The sequence below is a fragment of the Eublepharis macularius genome, chromosome 14 (assembly GCF_028583425.1).
Source record: "Eublepharis macularius isolate TG4126 chromosome 14, MPM_Emac_v1.0, whole genome shotgun sequence".
Classification (NCBI taxonomy): domain Eukaryota; kingdom Metazoa; phylum Chordata; class Lepidosauria; order Squamata; family Eublepharidae; genus Eublepharis; species Eublepharis macularius.
The window spans coordinates 9,232,531-9,251,968 of record NC_072803.1 but is presented as its reverse complement, the minus strand read 5'-3'; the positions used below and the strand labels follow the sequence as shown (position 1 = coordinate 9,251,968).

General features: G+C 46.1%; 1 protein-coding gene across 1 annotated transcript in view; it reads right to left on the bottom strand.

Annotated features, from left to right (window-relative positions):
* Positions 1-836: 836 nt before the first annotated feature.
* Positions 837-19,438, bottom strand: part of JHY (junctional cadherin complex regulator) — a 35,316-nt gene continuing 16,714 nt past the window's right edge. The window contains exons 3-7 of the mRNA XM_054998290.1: positions 8,742-9,403; positions 6,948-7,230; positions 5,888-5,968; positions 2,633-2,758; positions 837-1,232 (exon numbers count right to left, since the gene is read on the bottom strand). Coding sequence (XP_054854265.1) covers positions 1,029-1,232; positions 2,633-2,758; positions 5,888-5,968; positions 6,948-7,230; positions 8,742-9,403 — 1,356 coding nt within the window. The 3' untranslated portion in view covers positions 837-1,028. The remainder of the gene's footprint in view (positions 1,233-2,632; positions 2,759-5,887; positions 5,969-6,947; positions 7,231-8,741; positions 9,404-19,438) is intronic.

Below are 19,438 nucleotides of genomic sequence, written 5' to 3'. Positions count from 1 at the left end.
TGTTTCTCTGAATGGGGCAAATACCACTTTGGACTCGGTTGAGGACTCCTCCTCTGATGCAAATCAGCCCCCCTACCGCAGCTGTTAATTACAAGTTTAAAAATTCACAGATCCTCCAGAATCATGTTTATCTTGACTCTTACATGAGGTCTCACCTGCATGAGAATTGTTGATTTATCAGGCCATCTCTTGCTGAAATTGATGACAGCTTTAAACGACCCGGCTCAAAGTAATAGGGAAAGATCACGTGGACACACACGAAGCTGTGCTCTGTTGAATCAGACCATGCGTCCATCAAGATCAGTTTTGCCTACTAGCAGCGGCTCTCCAGGATCTCTGGTGGAGGTTTTTCACATCACCTGCTGCTTGCTCCGTTTAACGTGAGATGCCGGGGACTGAACATGGAACCTTCTGCCTGCCGTGCAGATGCTGTACCACTGAGCAGCGCCCCTCCCCACAGATTATGGAGGCACACAGGGAAGGGTCAAATAAGAAAGCCCAGATGGCCCAAACCATGGAGGAAGGTGCTTCAGAATTCAAGCAGAAGAACACATGATTTGCTACTTCCTCATAAAAAAGAAACCCTTGTGTTTACAAAACTAGCGATGTGAAAGCTGGGATTCTCCCTGATCTCCTAGTCTTCTGTGTGTATGAAGTTTTTGATACGGAGATGCTCAACCTTATGCTCCGCCACTGTGGTTTGAAGCAGTACAGACTAGGAACAGATAAACCACCTTATCTGTTCTTGCTTAAACAAAGTCTCAGAGATCTTTTCAGGGAAGAATGTAGGGGAGAAAAACGCCAGTGCCAGAACATTCTATATTTATTACCTACTATCGAATTTGAGAAAAATAAACCAGGGGCGAGTGCGTATAGTGAAAATGTTTTGTCTCAAACACCTTGTTTTTGCAACAGCAGAAACTCCTAATTCATTGCCGGCCCTTTGGGACACCAGGCAGCCATTGACAGGAGACTCAGTGTGGTATCAGCGGCAGGAGACACAGCCGGTCGGCCCTCCGTTCAGCTGCTCATACAATGTGCAAAGTTTTAAATGCAGCCACAACTTGTTTCTCCCGTTCATGGCGGTTCTGCAGAGACTCCAGAGATGAAATGGGAGGTAAATTTTCTCCGTTTAAAGTATGTGCCGGATTTTTCTCATCTTTGGGTTCTTGTTCCGGTGGTTTCGACCGGACAATTTTGGGCTTAGTTATTGTCTTGGCATATTCCAGGGCCTAAAAAACAAGCACACAAAAGGAAGGCCACAGATTTTCCCCGCAGAATCAGACGAACAAGCTGTTGACCCATTGCACCCAAGTACAGGTGGAAAGACCTGATCCGCCTCCACACCGTTCTTCGCTGAAACAGCCACACCTCATTCTCTTCTCCACAAAGCCCCTGGGAGATCCCTAGTAAAATAAATACCTATTGTGTGAAGCAGTACTTCCTTTCTTCATGTCGGTTTGCAGTAGATGGGCAAGATTCCAGTCCAGTAGCATCATAAAGAACAAGATGAATTTCTAGGATATAAACTTCCAAGAGTCAAGCTCTCTTTCCTACTTGTATCTGACGAAGGGAGCTCGACTCTGAAAAGTTTTACCCTGGAAAATCTTGGTGATCTTTAAGGTGCTACTGGACTGGAACCTTGCTTTACCCATCTGTTTCCTGGTATGATTCTGAGTTTTAGTACTGTGAGAGAGGGAGAAAAGTTTATTTGCTTTTCCATACCAGGCATAATTTTGTAGACCACTATCACACACACCCCGCCCCAGTTTCTATTTTTCCTACATGAACAAATCCCAGATGCTCCAGCCACATGATCATTTTGGGATTGCCCGGATGTGCACTTATGAAGGAAACATTGGCCTGCACTCCAATTGGGGGAAAGCTTTTGCACGTAATAGGGGTGGAGTTATGGAGAGAACGTTGCAGGCAGGGAAAACGTTAAGGGCCCGTCCCTATCACCCCCCCCCTCCACACGCACACACAATTCACTCAATCCTACTGCTGCTTTGGCAAGGTGAATGTGGGATACAGTTTTGTTTACCACGTGCTAACTTACCACAGTTTGTTTTGCATCATCCTACCAGTTTGCATCATCCTGCCAAGTGGGGAGACCTTTACAAGCCGCCCCCCCGCACCTGCTCGAGAGATGTGCTCTGGCAAGGACAAACGGTCTTCTTACACGTGAAACCCCTCTCCATTTCCCCCTCATGAGCTGATGCACGAGGCTCCCCTGCTCTAAGCTCTGTCCACTGGGATAACTTTTTCTCTGGTCAGTATCACAGAAGGCCCCCCCCCTCATCGGGGTTCATTTGCTGGCTCCAGCTGGAGCTTCAAAAGTTGCTTTGTGCAGGTGCATTATTTAGTGATATGAAACTGGCGTGTGTGTGTGTATGCGTGCAAGCACGCACGTGGTGTGTGTAGACAAACTAACCAAGCCAGTCATGATTATGCAGAGAGAGTGGGTCTGGACAGCGGAATAAACGTGAAGTCTTCTCAAAGCGTGGAAGGTCTGCATGTGGCACTCGGAGCTTTGCTAACACAACAGGACAAGGTCTTTGATTTTGGCGGAAAGTTTGGCCCACCCCTTGGCCTGCCCGGCTGCCCCTCGTTCTGTTGCAACGTGTCCTACCTTCTGCCTTGATGCCGCTAACTTGTTCTCTGATATGGCTGATGGTTTCCTAGCATTGATGCTATTCCTCCTGTTGTGTTCCTTAATTTGCTTGGCGTATTCCTTTTGCTGCTTGATCTTCTCAGCCTGTCAAGAAAGAAATGGCAGCAGCTGGAGCCTGAAGAGTCCTGCGTGAAGGTGGCCTATGCATCTAGCATATTTAGTAGCCAGAACAGATTCCTGGATTGGAAGCCTTGCCCAGAAGTGTGCAGCTTGTGTGTGCTTGGGCAAAGCACAACCTCTCTCCCAAGCCTACCCTGCAAGGCTGTTGTAAGGATGACTGCTCTCACTGTTAGTCAGCTCACCATCTCTCAGCCTAATCTACCTTATGGGGTTGTTTTGAGCAGGGGTCATTTTGTATAAAAAGAGCTGGAGGAACTCATTAGCATAACTCTTCAGCATATGCCACACACCCTGGCATCACCTATCCTGGCTGTTTTGGACCCAATCCTGGCCATTCAGGGCCAAAATTGGGCCCAAAATGGCAAAAAGGGGCTGAAAATGGCCAAAAAGGGGCCCCAAATGGTCAGGATCGGGTCGCTGCTGAGCGAGAGAGTGATCCACCACACATCAGAGGCCTGATCCGGGCCGTTTCAGCCCCAGTCCAGGCTGAAACGGGCCCAAAATGGTTGAGAGTCAGGTGGGTGGGGCCACCTGTCATGTGACCTCTTTGTGGAACTACTGGAACTGCGTTTCTGCACGTTCCCCCTCGAAATGAGCCCTGGTTGTGAGGATAAGTCTATGCTTCTTGAAGAATGGGCAGGATACAAATATGAAGCTGACCGATCCTTTGTTCTTCTGGTGCTTCGGCAAAGGTAACTGACAACTACCACAACTACCTAACTTACTGTGCAGACAAAGATGAGCACAGGGCTTTTTTTCAGCTGGAACGTGGGGGAACCGAGTTCCAGCACCACTTGAAAATGATCACATGGCTGGTGGCCCCGCCCCCTGATCTCCAGACAGAGGGGAGTTTAAACTCCAGAGACCAATCCTGTGCGGCACGCGGTGTGGATATTTCCAAGACAGCCCTGCCACTGTTAGGTTTACGCTCCGTCTCGTTCCTGATCCAATGTCCATCTCTGACATGCACCCATTTCATTCCGGTAAGATCAATCAATCATTCTGAACAGGATACATTCCAAAAAATATTGGACTGATATATGCTTGACATCAGGGCTTTTTTTCTGGGAAAAGAGGTGGTGGAACTCAGTGGTGGAACTCAGGACCGCACAATGATGTCACTTTGGGTCACCTGGAACAAGGGGGGAGCTTTTTAAAGTTTAAATCGCCCTCGATGAAAATGGTCACATGGCTGGTGGCCCTGCCCCCTGATCTCCAGGAGATCAGGGGGCGGGGCCACCAGCCATGTGACCATTTTCAAGAGGTGCCGGAACTCTGTTCCACTGCGTTCCAGCTGAAAAAAAGCCCTGCTTGACATGCAGTTTGTGAGACAAAAACCTCTGCTGCTGTGAACAACGTTCTCTCTATTTATTCCAATCAGAGCTACCTCATTCCTGTGCTGCAACTCCGTCTGATATTGCTTGACTCTAAAATGTTCTATTGCCATTGTCTTATTGGTAGCGTGGAAGGGTAAACCGGAGTACTTTGGACTGCACGTCTGTTCAGAGCATCTTGTGAATCCATCCACAGTATAAAGAAGGGGGGGAAGGGGGAGGGAGAAGGGTTTTTTTCCAGACCCTTTCTTGGATGATTGGTCTCATCTCCTCTTTGGTCCGGTAACACCTGATGTTTCTTAACAGGGCATAATGTGCATTCAGTTGCATTTGCTCTGCTGTGTTTACTTTCATTTTCCCTTCTGTGATAAAGCCAGGCCATCTGAATTTGCAGGGGCGGCTCAATCGCATTACAGTAATGCACACTTGAACCAGCCGGAAGAGAATAAACTTGGGTGTACTTATCTGCAATTGGAATTCTCGGCAGGTGAGTATCGACTAATGGATACCTTTGCGGGGGGACAAAGAAAACCGCAGCTTGAAAACATGATCTGTTTGGAATGCGCCTCAGGTTTCTGGACACACACACAAATATATATCTCTTTCCTCCATAAAGGAAAAAGGGAGGGAGGGAAAAGGAGCAGATTGTCTTACCCAACCCCCAGGCCCCACAGAAGCATCCCACGACTGCATCAGCTTTTCTTCTTCTTCTCTCGGTTAAATTCACATGAAAACGTGCACTTACGACCCCCCCCAAACCCTAGAGAATGAAGCCAAGCTTCATACCATTCTGGAAGCAGAGACCCTGCCCTGTTCCACTCCAGAAGAGAGTCTCTCTACACAAGACATGTTACACGAGTAGGATCAAGTGAAAGATCTTACTCTTGTTCTCCCATCGTGGATACACATGCACCACTAGGGAGAGAGACTACACTTGAATTTAAGACCACACAGAAAGTATGTCACTTGAGTGTCCTCGTGTAAGATGTCTCGTGTACAGAGATTCTGATTTGATGATGGGGGGAACATGCTCCAAATCCTGCTCCAAACCTCGAAGCCTCCTCTCCTTAGCGGCTAAGTCAGCAGGCATGGACTCCCGCACCTTCTCTGATAAACACTACAGATGTTTTGCTTTCGAGCCACAATACAGCAGGAAGTTTTCGGGTGTACCGCTAACTAGCAGCCACCCTACCGAGACCTGGGGTCTAGAAGTACGCTGTCTCTGAACATGGAGGGTCAAGTTAGCTACCTAGGCAAACAACTTGTCATCCAGGAATATGTCCAGCCCATGGATCATCTGCTCAAATTTTACTGCCGTATAAAGTGCTTTTTAGATATATGTATATGATTTGAACATATAATATATGATGTATTCTTTGTTGTTAGCTACCTGTCCCTGAGCCCATTTGCAGAGAGGGCGGGATACAATTCTAATAAAATAAATATAATAAATAAAATTAAGTGGCAGTGAACTTCTAAGTTGCTTATAAATCAGCCATGACTTGAGGGCACACATTTTGTTTGCCAGCCCTAAGTCGCCTTTCCACGTTCTAGGATTCCGTTCTCGTTGTAGTATTGTGAGAGAAGGAGAACTCTTCTCTTCATCCACTCTCTTCCCATCATTCTTGACTTCCTAAACTTCGATCAATTCCCCCCCCTCCCCTTTTACAGTTCCCCCTTTTTAACCCCTGGCATTCCTTCTGTTGGAGACATCCACAATGCACAAAATTAATGAGAAATACCGGGGGTTCCGTCTTACTTTTTCTTTGATTGTCTCATGGTCCGGTCCAAGGCCGCCGAGCTTCACGTCCATCTTCATGTAGCCTTTTATCCGAGAACCCTAAACAGAAAGATAAACTAAGGTGGCGTTTTTTCTTCCGGAATGAATGATCAAGTCTTCCTTTGCTGGCACAGCAAGAATCAGTAAAGGAGGCAGCAGGAAGGAAGCAAAATGACAGAAGAGAGGAAGAGGCCCTTGAGGAGGAGCGGGGGGGCGGGGTGGGGGCTGCAATCCGCTGAAAATCAGGAATAATTCAAGCCACGCAGGCATTTGCAATGAATATAGCCCAGAAAAACACCCAAGAGTATTCTGGCTCAGTGCCTGGTATCTCTGCCTGACCACTACTGTGAGTCTCCCCCCCCCCCCCCGATCATAAATCGCTATCATGTGCAGCTTGACGGGCTAAGCACTGTTAAGATCCTGGAACACTGTGGGCACTCACTGCGGAGGGATGGCCTGACTCAATCTAAAGCAGAGAGGGCCCCCACAAACCACAGAGTTAGGCTGCCCCATGAGAATCCGACCCATGGATTTCAAGGCCATACTGCCAACCAGAGCTTCTCAGAGGCGTTGTGGTGACGTTACAAAGGGTGGCTGCTTTGCGAATGCAACAGCTTCAAGGAGAACGAGCCCGCCTTGAATTCTTCCTGTCTTTGCAATATGGCAGGCTGCATGATCACAGCAAAGGGACTGCCCAGTGCAGATACACGTAATGCAGATACAAGTAATACAAGTAATTCAATATATTCCCTCCCCATTGGCTTCTCTCAGGTATTCTTTCATCCATCCATCCTCCCACCGTTGGGACCGTTTCCTGCCATTTACGGCATGTTGCAATACCACATTCCCCCAGCCTTGGGTGGCGCTGGCACATGTTATGGCGGTAGAGCATCTCCCCCCGGAAGGCACATCTCAAACAATGTGATGGGGGTGTGCTTGTGTTCCTCCTTCCTTTGTGATGACAGTGCATGTGGGGGGCATTGCACCTGCACAGATCCCTGGCTGCATCTCTAGACTACTGGATATTCTCCCGGCTTACCTTCCTGCTCTTTCTTTCCTGCTTCTCATTCTGCTTCTCCATTTGAAGCAGGTAGCCTTCGGAATTGCTGCGGTTCAGGCCGGTCTGGCTTTCTTTGCTGCTCTCCAAATCGAGCTGCGAGTCACTCTCCCCTCTCTGAATTAAAGGTGGGAGATGGAACATGCCAGCCAGGTGGTCATCGGCCAGCTGACAGATGTCTCGCAGGTGCCTTTCAGCCGCCTGGATGAGGCACTCCGTTGGAGAAGGCGCTCTTAGCACATTGCGGGCGTGCGGCTGGGCTGGCCTCGAGAAACAACAGCAGAGAAATCAAAATGGGGGAAAAAAACACAAGAAGGTAATGAAGGGAAATCCACTGAGACCCACCGGTCTGGTTCAAGGAACAACACCGAAGGAATGCAGGGGGAAGCTGCAAGGAATTCTTGGTGGCACAGCAAGGGGAGGGGAGGGGGTCTTTGTAGATCACATGATCCAGCAACCTTCCTGAAGTGAAGCAGGTCTGGTTCCCGTCACTGCCAGAACTGGGTGTGTCCCCTCACCCCAGCCCATGTTCACCACCTTCAGTTCCGTGATGGAAAGAAGGTAGAAAATAAATAAGCAACCCTCTTCAGCTGTTCGCCCTGGCACTCAGTTCATGGAGATTCCATGTACCTTGCACAGCCAATTGCTACTGATAATAATAGCCGTTGATGGATCTGTCTCCATTTTTAGCTATTTTATCACTGTGCTCACTGGCATTTTCATGAAATACAGACAGCTGTTTACCCTCTCTTTTTAAAAAAAATAATAAAACAAACAAGCCAATCTAGTGGCTTCTTTTATATAAGAGATGAACTATTTTCTTTGAAAGTAAAATGGCATATATGACCTAGGGAATTCGCGACTGCAAGACAACAGTGAAAGCCTACTAAGAGTCTCTCTACATGAGACATCTTACACGGGGATGCTCAAGTGTAGGGAGACGCAATGTTAGCCAGGAAGCGTAGTTTAAAAAGACAGAGGCAGAGGAGATCGCTCCTCAGAGGGTTTGTTAATTTCATCTTCACCTCCCAAAGGCTCTTTCAATTTCACCTTCCCTTAGTGGAGGTGATGATGAAATTAACAAAGCCTCTGAGGAGTGATCTCCACAGGCTCTGTCTTTTTAAAACTACTCTTGTGTAGAGAAATGAAATTGACAGAGCCTTCTGGGAGATGAAGATGAAATTAACAACCCTCTGAGGAGCGATCTCTGCGGCTCTGTCTTTTTAAACTATGCTTCCCGGCTAACATTGCATCTCCCTACACTTGAGCGTCCTCGTGCAAGATGTCTCATGTAGGGGGACTCTATGATGGCTTGCAAAGGCCATCCTAAACAGAGCTCCACTCTTCTGACATAGAAAGGTGGAACTCTGTTTCAGGACTGCATTATTTAAAAGGACAAAAAGGATCAGACAGACTTGTGAAGAATACATATAGAAAGCTATTAAAATCATGATCACTGAATCAAACCTCCATGTTCAGAGGCAGTGTACCTTGGAAATAAGAGTGTATTGGAGGGAGATTGCTGAAAAGCTGGATATGTGCATAATCTTATTAAAACATTTATAACGGGGGAAAAAAACCACACCTTCCAATAGTGGATAAAGGACACTAGTACAGAAAACCATTGGCAGAAATCTCCCGTCCGTGCAAAATGCTAACTGGGAACAGCAAAGTTCTTTCAGGCACAAATCAAGATCAGCTGTTGACAAATTCATTTTCACCCACTCTCAATACTCTGTACTCTTTTAACAACGTTCATTAAATGACAGTCCTTACCCTAGGCCACCAGAAACACAGTTGCTACCGATGTCCTCTCTATAAATACTTCTGGAATTCCGATCCGAGAGTCTGTCGTTTACTGGCTGCGGAAATCCAGAATCGTAAGCAGGTGAACGATTTTTGTGCCCTAAAGGCTTTTGATGCTTGCCATGTCTGGCAAGGCAATGGGGATCTGAAACGGCGCAACTACATGGGGAGTGCTGCTGGTACCCAGAAAGGTTTAAGAGATTCTCGTGATATTTCTTGCTGTTTTCACCAATACTTGACAAATGAAACACAGGAGACCTTGGGCATGAACTCGGCTGAAGAGGATTCCGAGCAAACGTCAGGTTCATGGAAATTCCCTTGTCATCTGGGTGAACCAAGTAGATTGGACATGCGTGGAGAGGGATGGCTTGATTCCCGGAGGCAACGGAAGGCCAGAGAACAGCGACAGGTGGATACGACAAACTTCTTCTGTCCTGCTCCAAACTGGTAAGTTCTCTGTAGGAGTTGGAATTTGTTGGAGTGTTCTCAAATTCTAACTCATTGTGATGTTCACCGTGCTGGTCTCTCAGTTCTACTTGAGCTCCCAACGGACAGTGGACAGGGCTTTCTTTCAAGGTTGGACCTTGGCTTGAGTTTGTTCCTTTCATCTCAGGCCTTTTGCATTGGTGATCCTAAAACGAGCGATATTGAAATTTGTTGTGAAATTCAAGATAGCCATTTCATAGTAACACTTTGAAAAGGGGAGCATAGAACACACACTCCTTGTTATGCGGTCCTGAGGTCTATGCACACTCTTAACTACACCTGGCAAAGCTGGACAAATTTTCTTGCACTCTTTTGGCAAGTACTTTATAATGATGTTTTATTTACTCAGGGTGGGCATTTTGTAGAACACTAGTCTAAAGCTTTAGGTACCAATAATGGAAAATGTGGCATGTGAGAATCAGCACAGAGTAATGGTTGAAGTGTTGGACAATGACAAGGGAGATAGGTCTAAGGCTGATTCCGCACACGTTGGATAATGCACTTCCAATCCTCTTTATAGATCATTTGGAATGGATTTTTTTGTGTGCGGAACAAAAAATCCGCCTCAAACGATTGATAAAGTGCATTGAAAGTGCATTATCCAACGTGTGCGGAATCAGCCTAAGTTCAGTAACCTTGACAGCCATCGCATGGACTTGAGCAAGATCACAGCCTGCCAGAATATGGGATGGGAATTAAATGGGAAAGCCTTTGGCGGCGAGTGATGTAAAAAAGAAAACTGAAATGAATGATTGCACACACTGATTTACTGGAGACCGTAGCTGTGTTAGTAAGTCTGTAGCAGTAGAAAAGAGATCTGAAGAAGGGAGCTGGGACTCACGAAAGCTCATACCCTACCACAAATTTTGTTAGTCTTATAGGTGCTACTGTCTTGCTCTTTGCAGAACTGTGGAAAATTCAGTGAGTCAGGAAGTGGATCATTTGATAGAAGTTGACTCAAAATAAGAATTGAGGGAATGAGTTCCGAGAACTTGAGACTCGAAGAACTCATCAGCGATGGGGTACTGCTACTCTTGATTTAAACCTGTGTGTAGATGTCAGTGTATGCTCAAGGATTCCCCACGTTGCTTGGATTTTCAGGCTCCAGTAATGGCTCAGAGGTACATTTTGGCTAATTATTTTATAGGCTGCTGAAATGTGACATCATGATCATTTTGGAGATCACAATTTCCTGGGATGCAATACAAAAACGAGGCTCAGAGGTACCTTTATCCTAGTACTCTTTGCACTGTAGTTTTTCAAGAAGGCTTATTTTGACCAAGAGATCTACCTTCCATTCTTAAACACAAGAACCACTTAAACAACTGTGAACGTGTCCAGCACTGGGCAAATAATATAACAATAGTTAAGTGCCGTCAAGTCACAGCTGACTTATGGTGACCCCTCATGGGGTTTTCAAGACAAGAGATGAGCAGAGATGGTTTGCCGTTGCCTTCCTCCCCACAGCAACCAAAGTCTTGCTTGGTGATCTCCCGTCCAAGTCCTAACCACGGCTGACCCTGCTAGTTTCCAAACTCTAAGCAGCTCAGGCTAGTCAAGGCTATTCAGGCACTATCTTTGTGGAACAATTCCACATGTTCTTTTCTATTGTCCTTTTAATGCCGATATTCATTTAAAATATTTAAGCTCTATTTTAGCTAATATGATGGATTTTTCTGATTCCCACAAAGTTTATTGTATTTTAAATAATTTCTCCTCCGATATAACTGAGAACAGGGCTTTTTTTCAGCTGGAACGCAGTGGAGTGGAGTTCCAGCACCTCTTGCAAATGGTCACATGTCCGGTGGCCCCGCCCCCTGATCTCTAGACAGAGGGGAGTTTAGATTGCCCTCCGCGCCACTGGCGCGAAGGGCAATCTAAACTCCCCTCTGTCTGGAGATCAGGGGGCGGGGCCTCCGGACATGTGACCATTTTCACCGAGGGCGATTTAAACTTTTAAAAACTCCTCCCCTTGTTCCAGCTGACGTCATTGTGCGGTCCTGAGTTCCACCACCTCTTTTCCCAGAAAAAAAAGCCCTGACTGAGAAGGTAGCAAAGTTTTTGCAACTTGTTATAAAGCTGCGTCAGAAGAAATTTCACAAATTAAATGTTGATATTAGTCAACTGTTTTATATTATATTTTGTACTGTTTTCTTTGTACCATCCTGTTTGTTATATGCCAGTAAAGGCTGATCGGATCGAATTGACAAGAGAGGAGCAGAGGTGATTTTGCCATTGCCTTCCTCTTCACAGCAACGAAGGTCTTCCTTGGTGATCTCCTGTCCAAGTACTAACCATGGCTGACCATGCTAGTTTCCAAACTCTAACAAGCTCAGGCTAATCAAGGCTATTCAGGCTGTTGCTAAGCAAGTAACTGGCAATAAATGAATGACATTTTTGCATAACATGGTATAATACAGATTCTGAACAAGAATATTTGTGAGATTAACAACCCTTTTTAATCTGTATAGTTCACAAGAGGAAAAAACTACTGCTCCGTAAAAAGAAACAAATCGGATTTTATTGAGCAGAACAAATTAACTGTGTGAAGGGAACACGTGAAGGGAGTCACAATGTTAGCTGGGAAGCTGAGTTTTAAAAGAGATCGGAAGGCTTTGTCAATTTCCCCTCTCTACAGAGCCAGGGAGATCCCTGCTCAGAGGATGTATTAATTTCCTCTTTGCCTCTCAAAACCTCTGTCAGTTTCACCTTCCCTTCCAGGAGGCGAAGAGGAAATAAACCCTCTGAGGTTTGATCTCCCTGGCTCTGTAGAGAGGTTAGCCTATAGTGAGTCATCTTTTTAAAGTCCAAGGTCTGGTCCTGTCCTTTCATAGAGCCACGTGCCTGCAGCCTCAAGCATTAGCGAGGGGAAAAAAAATTCAGTTCCAGAAGCATGTTTTGATTTTGCAACTTCTTGCAAAAATCAGTTCCAAATGAAAAATAAAAAATCTCTTGGGCCATTTCCACACGGTCCGTCGTTCCCGCCCTTTTTTCGCTTCAAGCGTGTTTTGCTGTGTCGCTCTGACAACTCATCCTCCACACACACTCCCCAAAAGCGTTTGCCTTGCCCTGTGAGGTCGCAGGGCAGCCTCCAAACAGTCCCTAACAAAAGCGGTTTTGGAGGGGAGGTTGGACACTTTTGTCATCGTAGCCTGAAATCGCCTGCCTCCCTTTCTATTTTTTTTTTTAACGATTGCATTCAGCTGAACTGAAAGGGAAAGAGCTTTGGAGGAGGAACTGAGATAGGAGGTTTCTTCAGAGTACTTTAAGAGTTCATATGCCAAAGAACGGAAAAAAGCCACTCTGTCAACCCACAGCAGAAGAAAACACTAGAGAAACTGCGTTCCCAGTAAGCATGTGGCAAAGGTGGTAACAAAACAGCACGCATACGTTTTGCAAACGTAGATGTGAGGAAGCCTGAGGAAAAAACTGCCAGAGTTCCGTGGGTGGGCCATGCCCGTAAGGAGGTGTGGAAACGGCCTTGATTTTAAAATAAGTCAGGAAGCAATCTAGCGAAGCAGGGCAATATTTCCTACATAACCAAAGCATCCTTGAAAAACGAGAACAATGAAAATAGAGCTCAGAAAGCATTCCTGTGAAAGCATACAAATGGTAAAGCAGATTAACACTTGTGTAGACGAATGCATCCAGTTGTGGCAAATCAAGGCAGCGTGGTGTGGGAATTAGAGTCTCTCTGCATGAGACATCTGACATGTGAAGAACATGTGTCAGGAGATTCAATGTTAGCCGAGAAGAGTAGTTTAAAAAGGCAGAGCCAGCACAGGGCAAAGGCTTTGCTATACACTGGAGCTGTGTGAAGGGGCTGTGAAATTCCAGAAGGGAAACTTCAGCCCAGTATAACTTCTCCAGATCCAAACCTAGCTCTGGAAGGCAGCTCCAGCCCATTTCCATTCCTCACTGCCCTCTGGTTGCGATCCCACACAGTTTTAGACTGGAGAGGTGAAATTGACAGAGCCTTCAGGGAGGTGAAGATGAAATTGACAAACCCTCTCTGCAGGCTCTGTCTTTCAAAACTATGCTTCTCAGCTAACACTCTGTCTCCCTATACTCGATGAAGCACGCGCCAAAGTGTCTCATGTAGAGACTTTATAGCAGACATTCTAGAGAGATTTGCATAACCAAGGACAGGATCTGTCAGAAAGGTCACGATTGTTCTGCTTTCTAGAGAGTCTATGAGGGATGAAGATGAAATTAACAAACCGTCTGAGGAGTGATCTCCGCTGCCTCTGTCTTTATAAACTACACTTTTTAAACTACACTGCTAACATTGCATCTCTCTACACTTGACAAACATGTGCCACTGCATCTTGTGTAGAGAGACTCTTAGTTAGTTGGGATTTGTCATTAGAACTGGGAATTAAGAATGTGAGCCTTGGAGCTGGGACGTTTGCGTTCACATCTCCCCCCCCCCATCGTGCCATGAAAATTGTTGGGTGGCCTCGAGCCAATTAAGCTTCTGTCAGTGGGTGATGGTGAAGCTGAAATGAAGGGGAAACCTGGCATCCCGTCCTGAATTCCTTGGGGGAAAAGCTACTGGGACGACGTACTGAAATGAATCTGACCCCATGGCTTATCAACAGTACAATGCAAGGCTTATACCGTGCCCAACTTTTCACATCCTCAGCCTCATGGGTCTTTCTGGGGCCCCCACGCCGGTTTCTCTTTTAGGGCTGCCAACTCTGGCTTGGGAAATTCCTGGAGATTTGGGGGTGGAGCCTGGGAAGGGTTGAGTTTGGGAACAGGAAGCATCTCAGCTGCGATGTGATGCCATAGAGTCTGCCCTCCTGAAGAAACTGCCATTTCCTCCAGGGGAACTGATCTCTGTGGTCTGGAGAGAAGTTATTACTCTGGGAGAACTCCAGCTGCCCACCTCGAGACTGGTAACCCTAGTCTCTTCCAAGAATTGGCTTGTTTTCAGGCCCCTTTTGCCCAGCATAAGTCAAGCAGGGGAGTCAAACATGTCAAGCAGGGAAGGACACGGTGTTACAGAGCTAGGAGGCTGGCCTGGAGAATTTTTTTTTAAATTCCTGGTACTATTTGCTTGAATGCAATAAGGAGCATCACGCTCATTGTCACTAGCCCTGCAGAGAGAAGCATAATTTCAAAGCTCTAGGATCCATCACAAAACAGCTCAATTGCAAGGCTCCTGGGACTTCTGTCTCCCTAGCAACAAACACTGTTATATTCTTAGAACTCTTCTTTTTTACCAGAGCATGGGAACAGGGTGCAGTTGCTGGGGGTTAAGACCAAGTAACACTGCAATCCTGTGTAGAGTTGTTCCAGTCTAAGCCGATCGATTTTAGTAGGCTTAAATTGCAGTAGCCCCGCAGAGTGCACAGTGAGCTGTGAATCTTCTACTCACAACTGCTAGCGAGTAGAGATCGGCACGAATTGAATTACGACCCAAAAAAACACACAAACCAGGCTGGTTCGTGGTTCGTGAACCAGTGGTTCATGGAAGCTCATTTCCACGAACTGGTCTACTGGTTCGTTTGGGTTGTATTAAAGGGGCAGTTAAAATGGGCGTTTCCCTGCCGCTTGCAAGTGGCAGATCCCTTTAAACTATCAGCTGGCAGGCAGCAGGGCCCTTTAAACTGCCCCCCCCGCCGCCTGCCAGCTGATAGTATAAAGGGACCTGCCGCTTGCAAGGCAGGAAAGGGCCCTTTAAACTGTCAAATGCCCCTTTAAACTGTCAAATGTCCCCTTCCCTGCCGCTGCTAAGTGGCCAGAAAGGGGCATTTAAACCCCACGAACCATGAACCACGAACTGGTTCGTAAACTTGCCCCAGTTTGTGGTTCCTGGTTCATGAAAACCCACGAACCATCAACCTCATGGTTTGTTTTTTTTGTGGTTCATGCCCATCTCTACTAGCTTTATAGTGCAATCCTAAGCTTTATAGTGCAATCCTAAGCAGACTTATACCCTTCTAAATCCACTGAAGTCAATATGCTTAGAAGGGTTTAGCTCTCCTAATGATCACAGCATTACAGAGAAATCCTAAGCAAGGTCTACTCTGAATCTTACTAAAGTGTTTTCAAGTAGGGCTTACTCCCCAGAAAGTGTTCTTAGGATGGCACCTTCTTTGCTCCCCATTCACCTTCTTTTTGGTCCCTTCCCGGTCCTTTACTCCCCAGCTGAATATCCAGCTGAAATATCTTCTACATTATTTACATTAAAAAATGGCATTCATTACAGATCTCCAAAATAAAGCCGGCATGCCTGCGCTATGGTTTTTAATCAGTTGATCGATTAAACCAATTCAGTTAAGTAATCTACCAATTAATTGATCTGCAAAGCAGTTCAGACTGTAACAGTTAATCAACCAAGAACTTTCATCCACTAATGGTCTTGCTGTGTTTATGCGCCATGCAGCTACTTAGTTAATTATTCTTCTCTCTACTCAAAGCATTTAAGATGCAAAAGGATTCACCAAAGAGAAGAAAGTAGCTAGTTCACCTTCAGCTGACAGAAAGAATTAATAGTCAGGTGTTACTGTGCAAAACTGAGCAGACATTTTCTATCCAGTACTTGTTCGTGTGCAACTAAGGGGGAGTTTTAAAATAGCCAGTAATTATGCTAGGAAAGGATTTTTTCAGACTGAACCTAGGACGAGCACCACTTGTACACTGCATCTGATGAAGAGAGCTGTGGCTCTCGAAAGCTTATGCTACAATAAAGTTGGTTAGTCTTAAAGGTCCTACTGGACTCTTTACTATTTTGCTACTGTAGACCAACATGGCTAAAATGGCTCTGGACTTGTACACTGGATCCATGATCTTCTGGGTTGCTAAAAGTGGGTAAGGATTACATCAGTGAAGACCTGAAATGGATCATAAATCAAACATTGACCCAGAGATCTTTCTCCAGATCATTTAAAAAGGGAGTCGTTCATCCCCTACTGAAAATAATAAAACATCACTAGAGAAGAAGGATGTGTGACCAATTATCTCACGGTCTCCAACCTATTATTCCCAGGTAAGATGACTGAAAGAACGGTAGTAGAACAACTCCATGCTTTCCTAGATAACTTATCTACCTTATTCCCCTTTCAGTCTGGCTTCAGACCAAGCTATGGAATGGAGATGGCATTGGTAGCTTTAGTTGATGATCTCCATTTGAATGCAGATAGAGGCTATGACTCCCTGTTACTGGATTTATCAGCAGTCTTTGCTACCGGGGATCATGTTCTCTTGGACGATGAAGTTGGGATTAAGAGATGCACCATGTACTGGCTTAAATCCTTCCTTACAGGTAAAACTTGGCGTCTCTTTACACGGGTGCTAAATGCGACTTTTATTGGCGGGAAACCCAACTAAACTCATGTTTAACATGTGACCTTTAAAACAAAGGGGGGAGGGGTTTTGCAAATTGGCTCCCATGTGTATGTGGAGGTAGGAGCATCTTCATTCTCTCCTTCCCACCCCATGTGCTTTGTCTAGCAGACAAAGGCCAAGGAGGAAGGGCTATTTGGAACCAGCAGTAAGACAAATAGTCCTGCCCGCATAGTCCTTCTCTGCTAGTTCGAGCGTGGGGTGGAAAGGAGGGAATGAAAATGCTCTTGCACGTGCACAGCTGATTTATGCCCGTTTTAAACTTTATGTATGTATGTATGCATGCATGTATGTATGTACGTACGTTATGTATGTATGTTGTTTATTTATCATTTATAGTCTGCCTTTCTCACTGAGACTCAAGGCAGATTACGTAGTATGAGATTAGTACAATCAGTAGCAAGGACATTTCCATACAGTGTCAAGGACATTCCCATAAACAATGTCATAGGGCAAACAAACACAAGTTCACAAAGACACAGCACCAGCAAGGATCCAACACAGAGCCGAAGAACTGCTGAAACAGAACATAATTCTAGGACCGATGTTAGACAACATGAAGCACAGGTAGTATATAGGAGTACATATTTAAAGCAACAGATAATATGTAAGGCAACATAGTGGTGAAGTCTGTGGTCCCTAACTCATTAGCGAAGCATCTGAGACCCCCTCCCTACAATACCGCCCTCCTATCTGAGTAAAAACCTTTTGTGAATAATTTGGTTTTGCATTGTGAGCGGAAAGCCGGGAGAGTGGGGGCTCTCCTGACCTCCTCAGGCAGGCATTCCACAGGGTAAGGGCCACCACAGAGAAAGCCCGTGTACAGGCTGCTGTTGATTTTGCCCATGTGCAAGCTGGCACCTGCAGGAGACCCTGTTTGGATGAGCAAAGCTGCCATGGAGGGACACAGGGAGGGAGGCTGTCCCGTAGGTATACGGGGCCATGTTAAAACACGAGTTGAGTTCTACTATCTCCTAATCACACCTGCATTTAACACATGTATAAGGAACCCCATGGAGGCTTCCTTTTGGAAACCAATTATCACTGGTGAGGGACTTGCCTGACAGGGTTCTTATCCCCCGTCGTATTCAATCTCTATGTAAAGCCCTTAGGAGAAATCCTTCCCCATTTGGAGTAGGCTGCTATCAACATTCTGAAGACATCCAGCTTTATATCTCTTTATCCAAATCACCTGCTGATTTTATAGAAATCTTCAACCAAGGCTTTACTGCTGCAATTGGATAAGTGTGAACAAGTTGAAACTGAATCCTGGTAAGATAAATGCAACGCTGGTTGAGAAGGCGGAGGTCTTGAAGGGAACAGTGCTTCCCACTTTTGATGGGGTCCAGCTGACACTCTCTGATTCAGTTAAAAGCTTATGGGTTATACAGGACCCAGTGATGTCACTTTTCCCAGAAGTGATGTCATCCCATTGGCTGACAGTACCCTCTCATGTCCCTGCCCCTCCTGGAATCCTGCTGGTTGCCAGGCCATCCCTAGCAACCCTAATTGCAAGAGCCACCACAAAATGGCTGCCATGGGGTGAGACCAATGACAAAATGGCTGCCACAGGGACAGGGCCCATCACATAATAGTTGCCATGTGGACGGGAAAGACTTTTTGCTTTGAGAAGGAGGCACCGTTGCATTTCCATTTCCAAAGAAAAGGGAGGGTTTGCTCCTTGAGCAGGCACACAGAGAAGTTAGCAAGTCCAGAGATATAAGGAATTTTTGCTAAGGGTGCACAGCTGTGTTGCATCCGCCCAAGATGAACTTGGTACTTCTCAGTCAGCTGGTAGGAAGCAACCTGAAGCTCCATTTCTTCCCTCTAGCTCCATTTAAGGCCCTAGAAATTTTATTCTCAAAACTGAAGTAAGAGGCTGGCAGGAAACGTCAACTGGGGCCATGTTGGGAGGATTGCCGCTCTAACCCTTACACCACACTACATCCTCTTCCATCCTCAAGGCAGGGACCCTTCTTCTTGTGCTCAGTACAATACCATACACAGTAACAGAATTTTGTACGTTATCCCCTTCTTCAGACACTTATTCGGCTGCCAGATCCCTTCGTGCGGTGGAGGAGCAGTCGATGCCAAGCACATAAAGCAACATGGATATTGGCTCTCTGCTCACAGACCTATACCTTCAAGGGTTCCATGTGTGACTGTACCCATCACCCCTGCCCTCTTTTGAAGGAGAAGGCTTGCACAATTGGACAACAGTACATACAGGCACCTATGCCCCATTTAACTTTACATGCACGGTGAAGGGGAGAGTTGTACATTCCACTCTAATGCCACATGATAAAAATGCTCAGCCAGCAGGTCAAGTTTCTGAACTGGGCTTAAGAGCCATCCCAAAGCAACACGACACTAGAAACAGGTCTTTGTTTTGTTTTCTTAAGTTCAAGCCCCGCCACCTTCCAGTTATGGGCTCAGGTGCCACTCCTCATGAGGTGAGACGCGGGTTCCCCAGAGGTAACACACAAAGCCCTTCTCAATCCATTTAATCTTTGTCAGCAACGGGTGCCTCCATTTCATCCGCCCGTCTCACCAGGGCTCCTTTGTCAGCAACACTTCCATTCGAGACCGAGTGTATGCACTCAGAGTAACTGCTTAATGGTAGGTATTAAGTCACACATAGAGCAGAAATGTTTTAGTGAAAGCTTTAGCACTGGGGAATCTCGACTCCCGGTGCCAAGATGATAACTTGTTAGCCAGACCTTTTCTGTAGTGATTATTGTTTGCATGTAGCGCGACTCGTATGTAACTGTCCTAGAGACTCGCTGTGAACCAGAGCCAAGCAGCGATCCAGCCAACGCCTCCTCGCT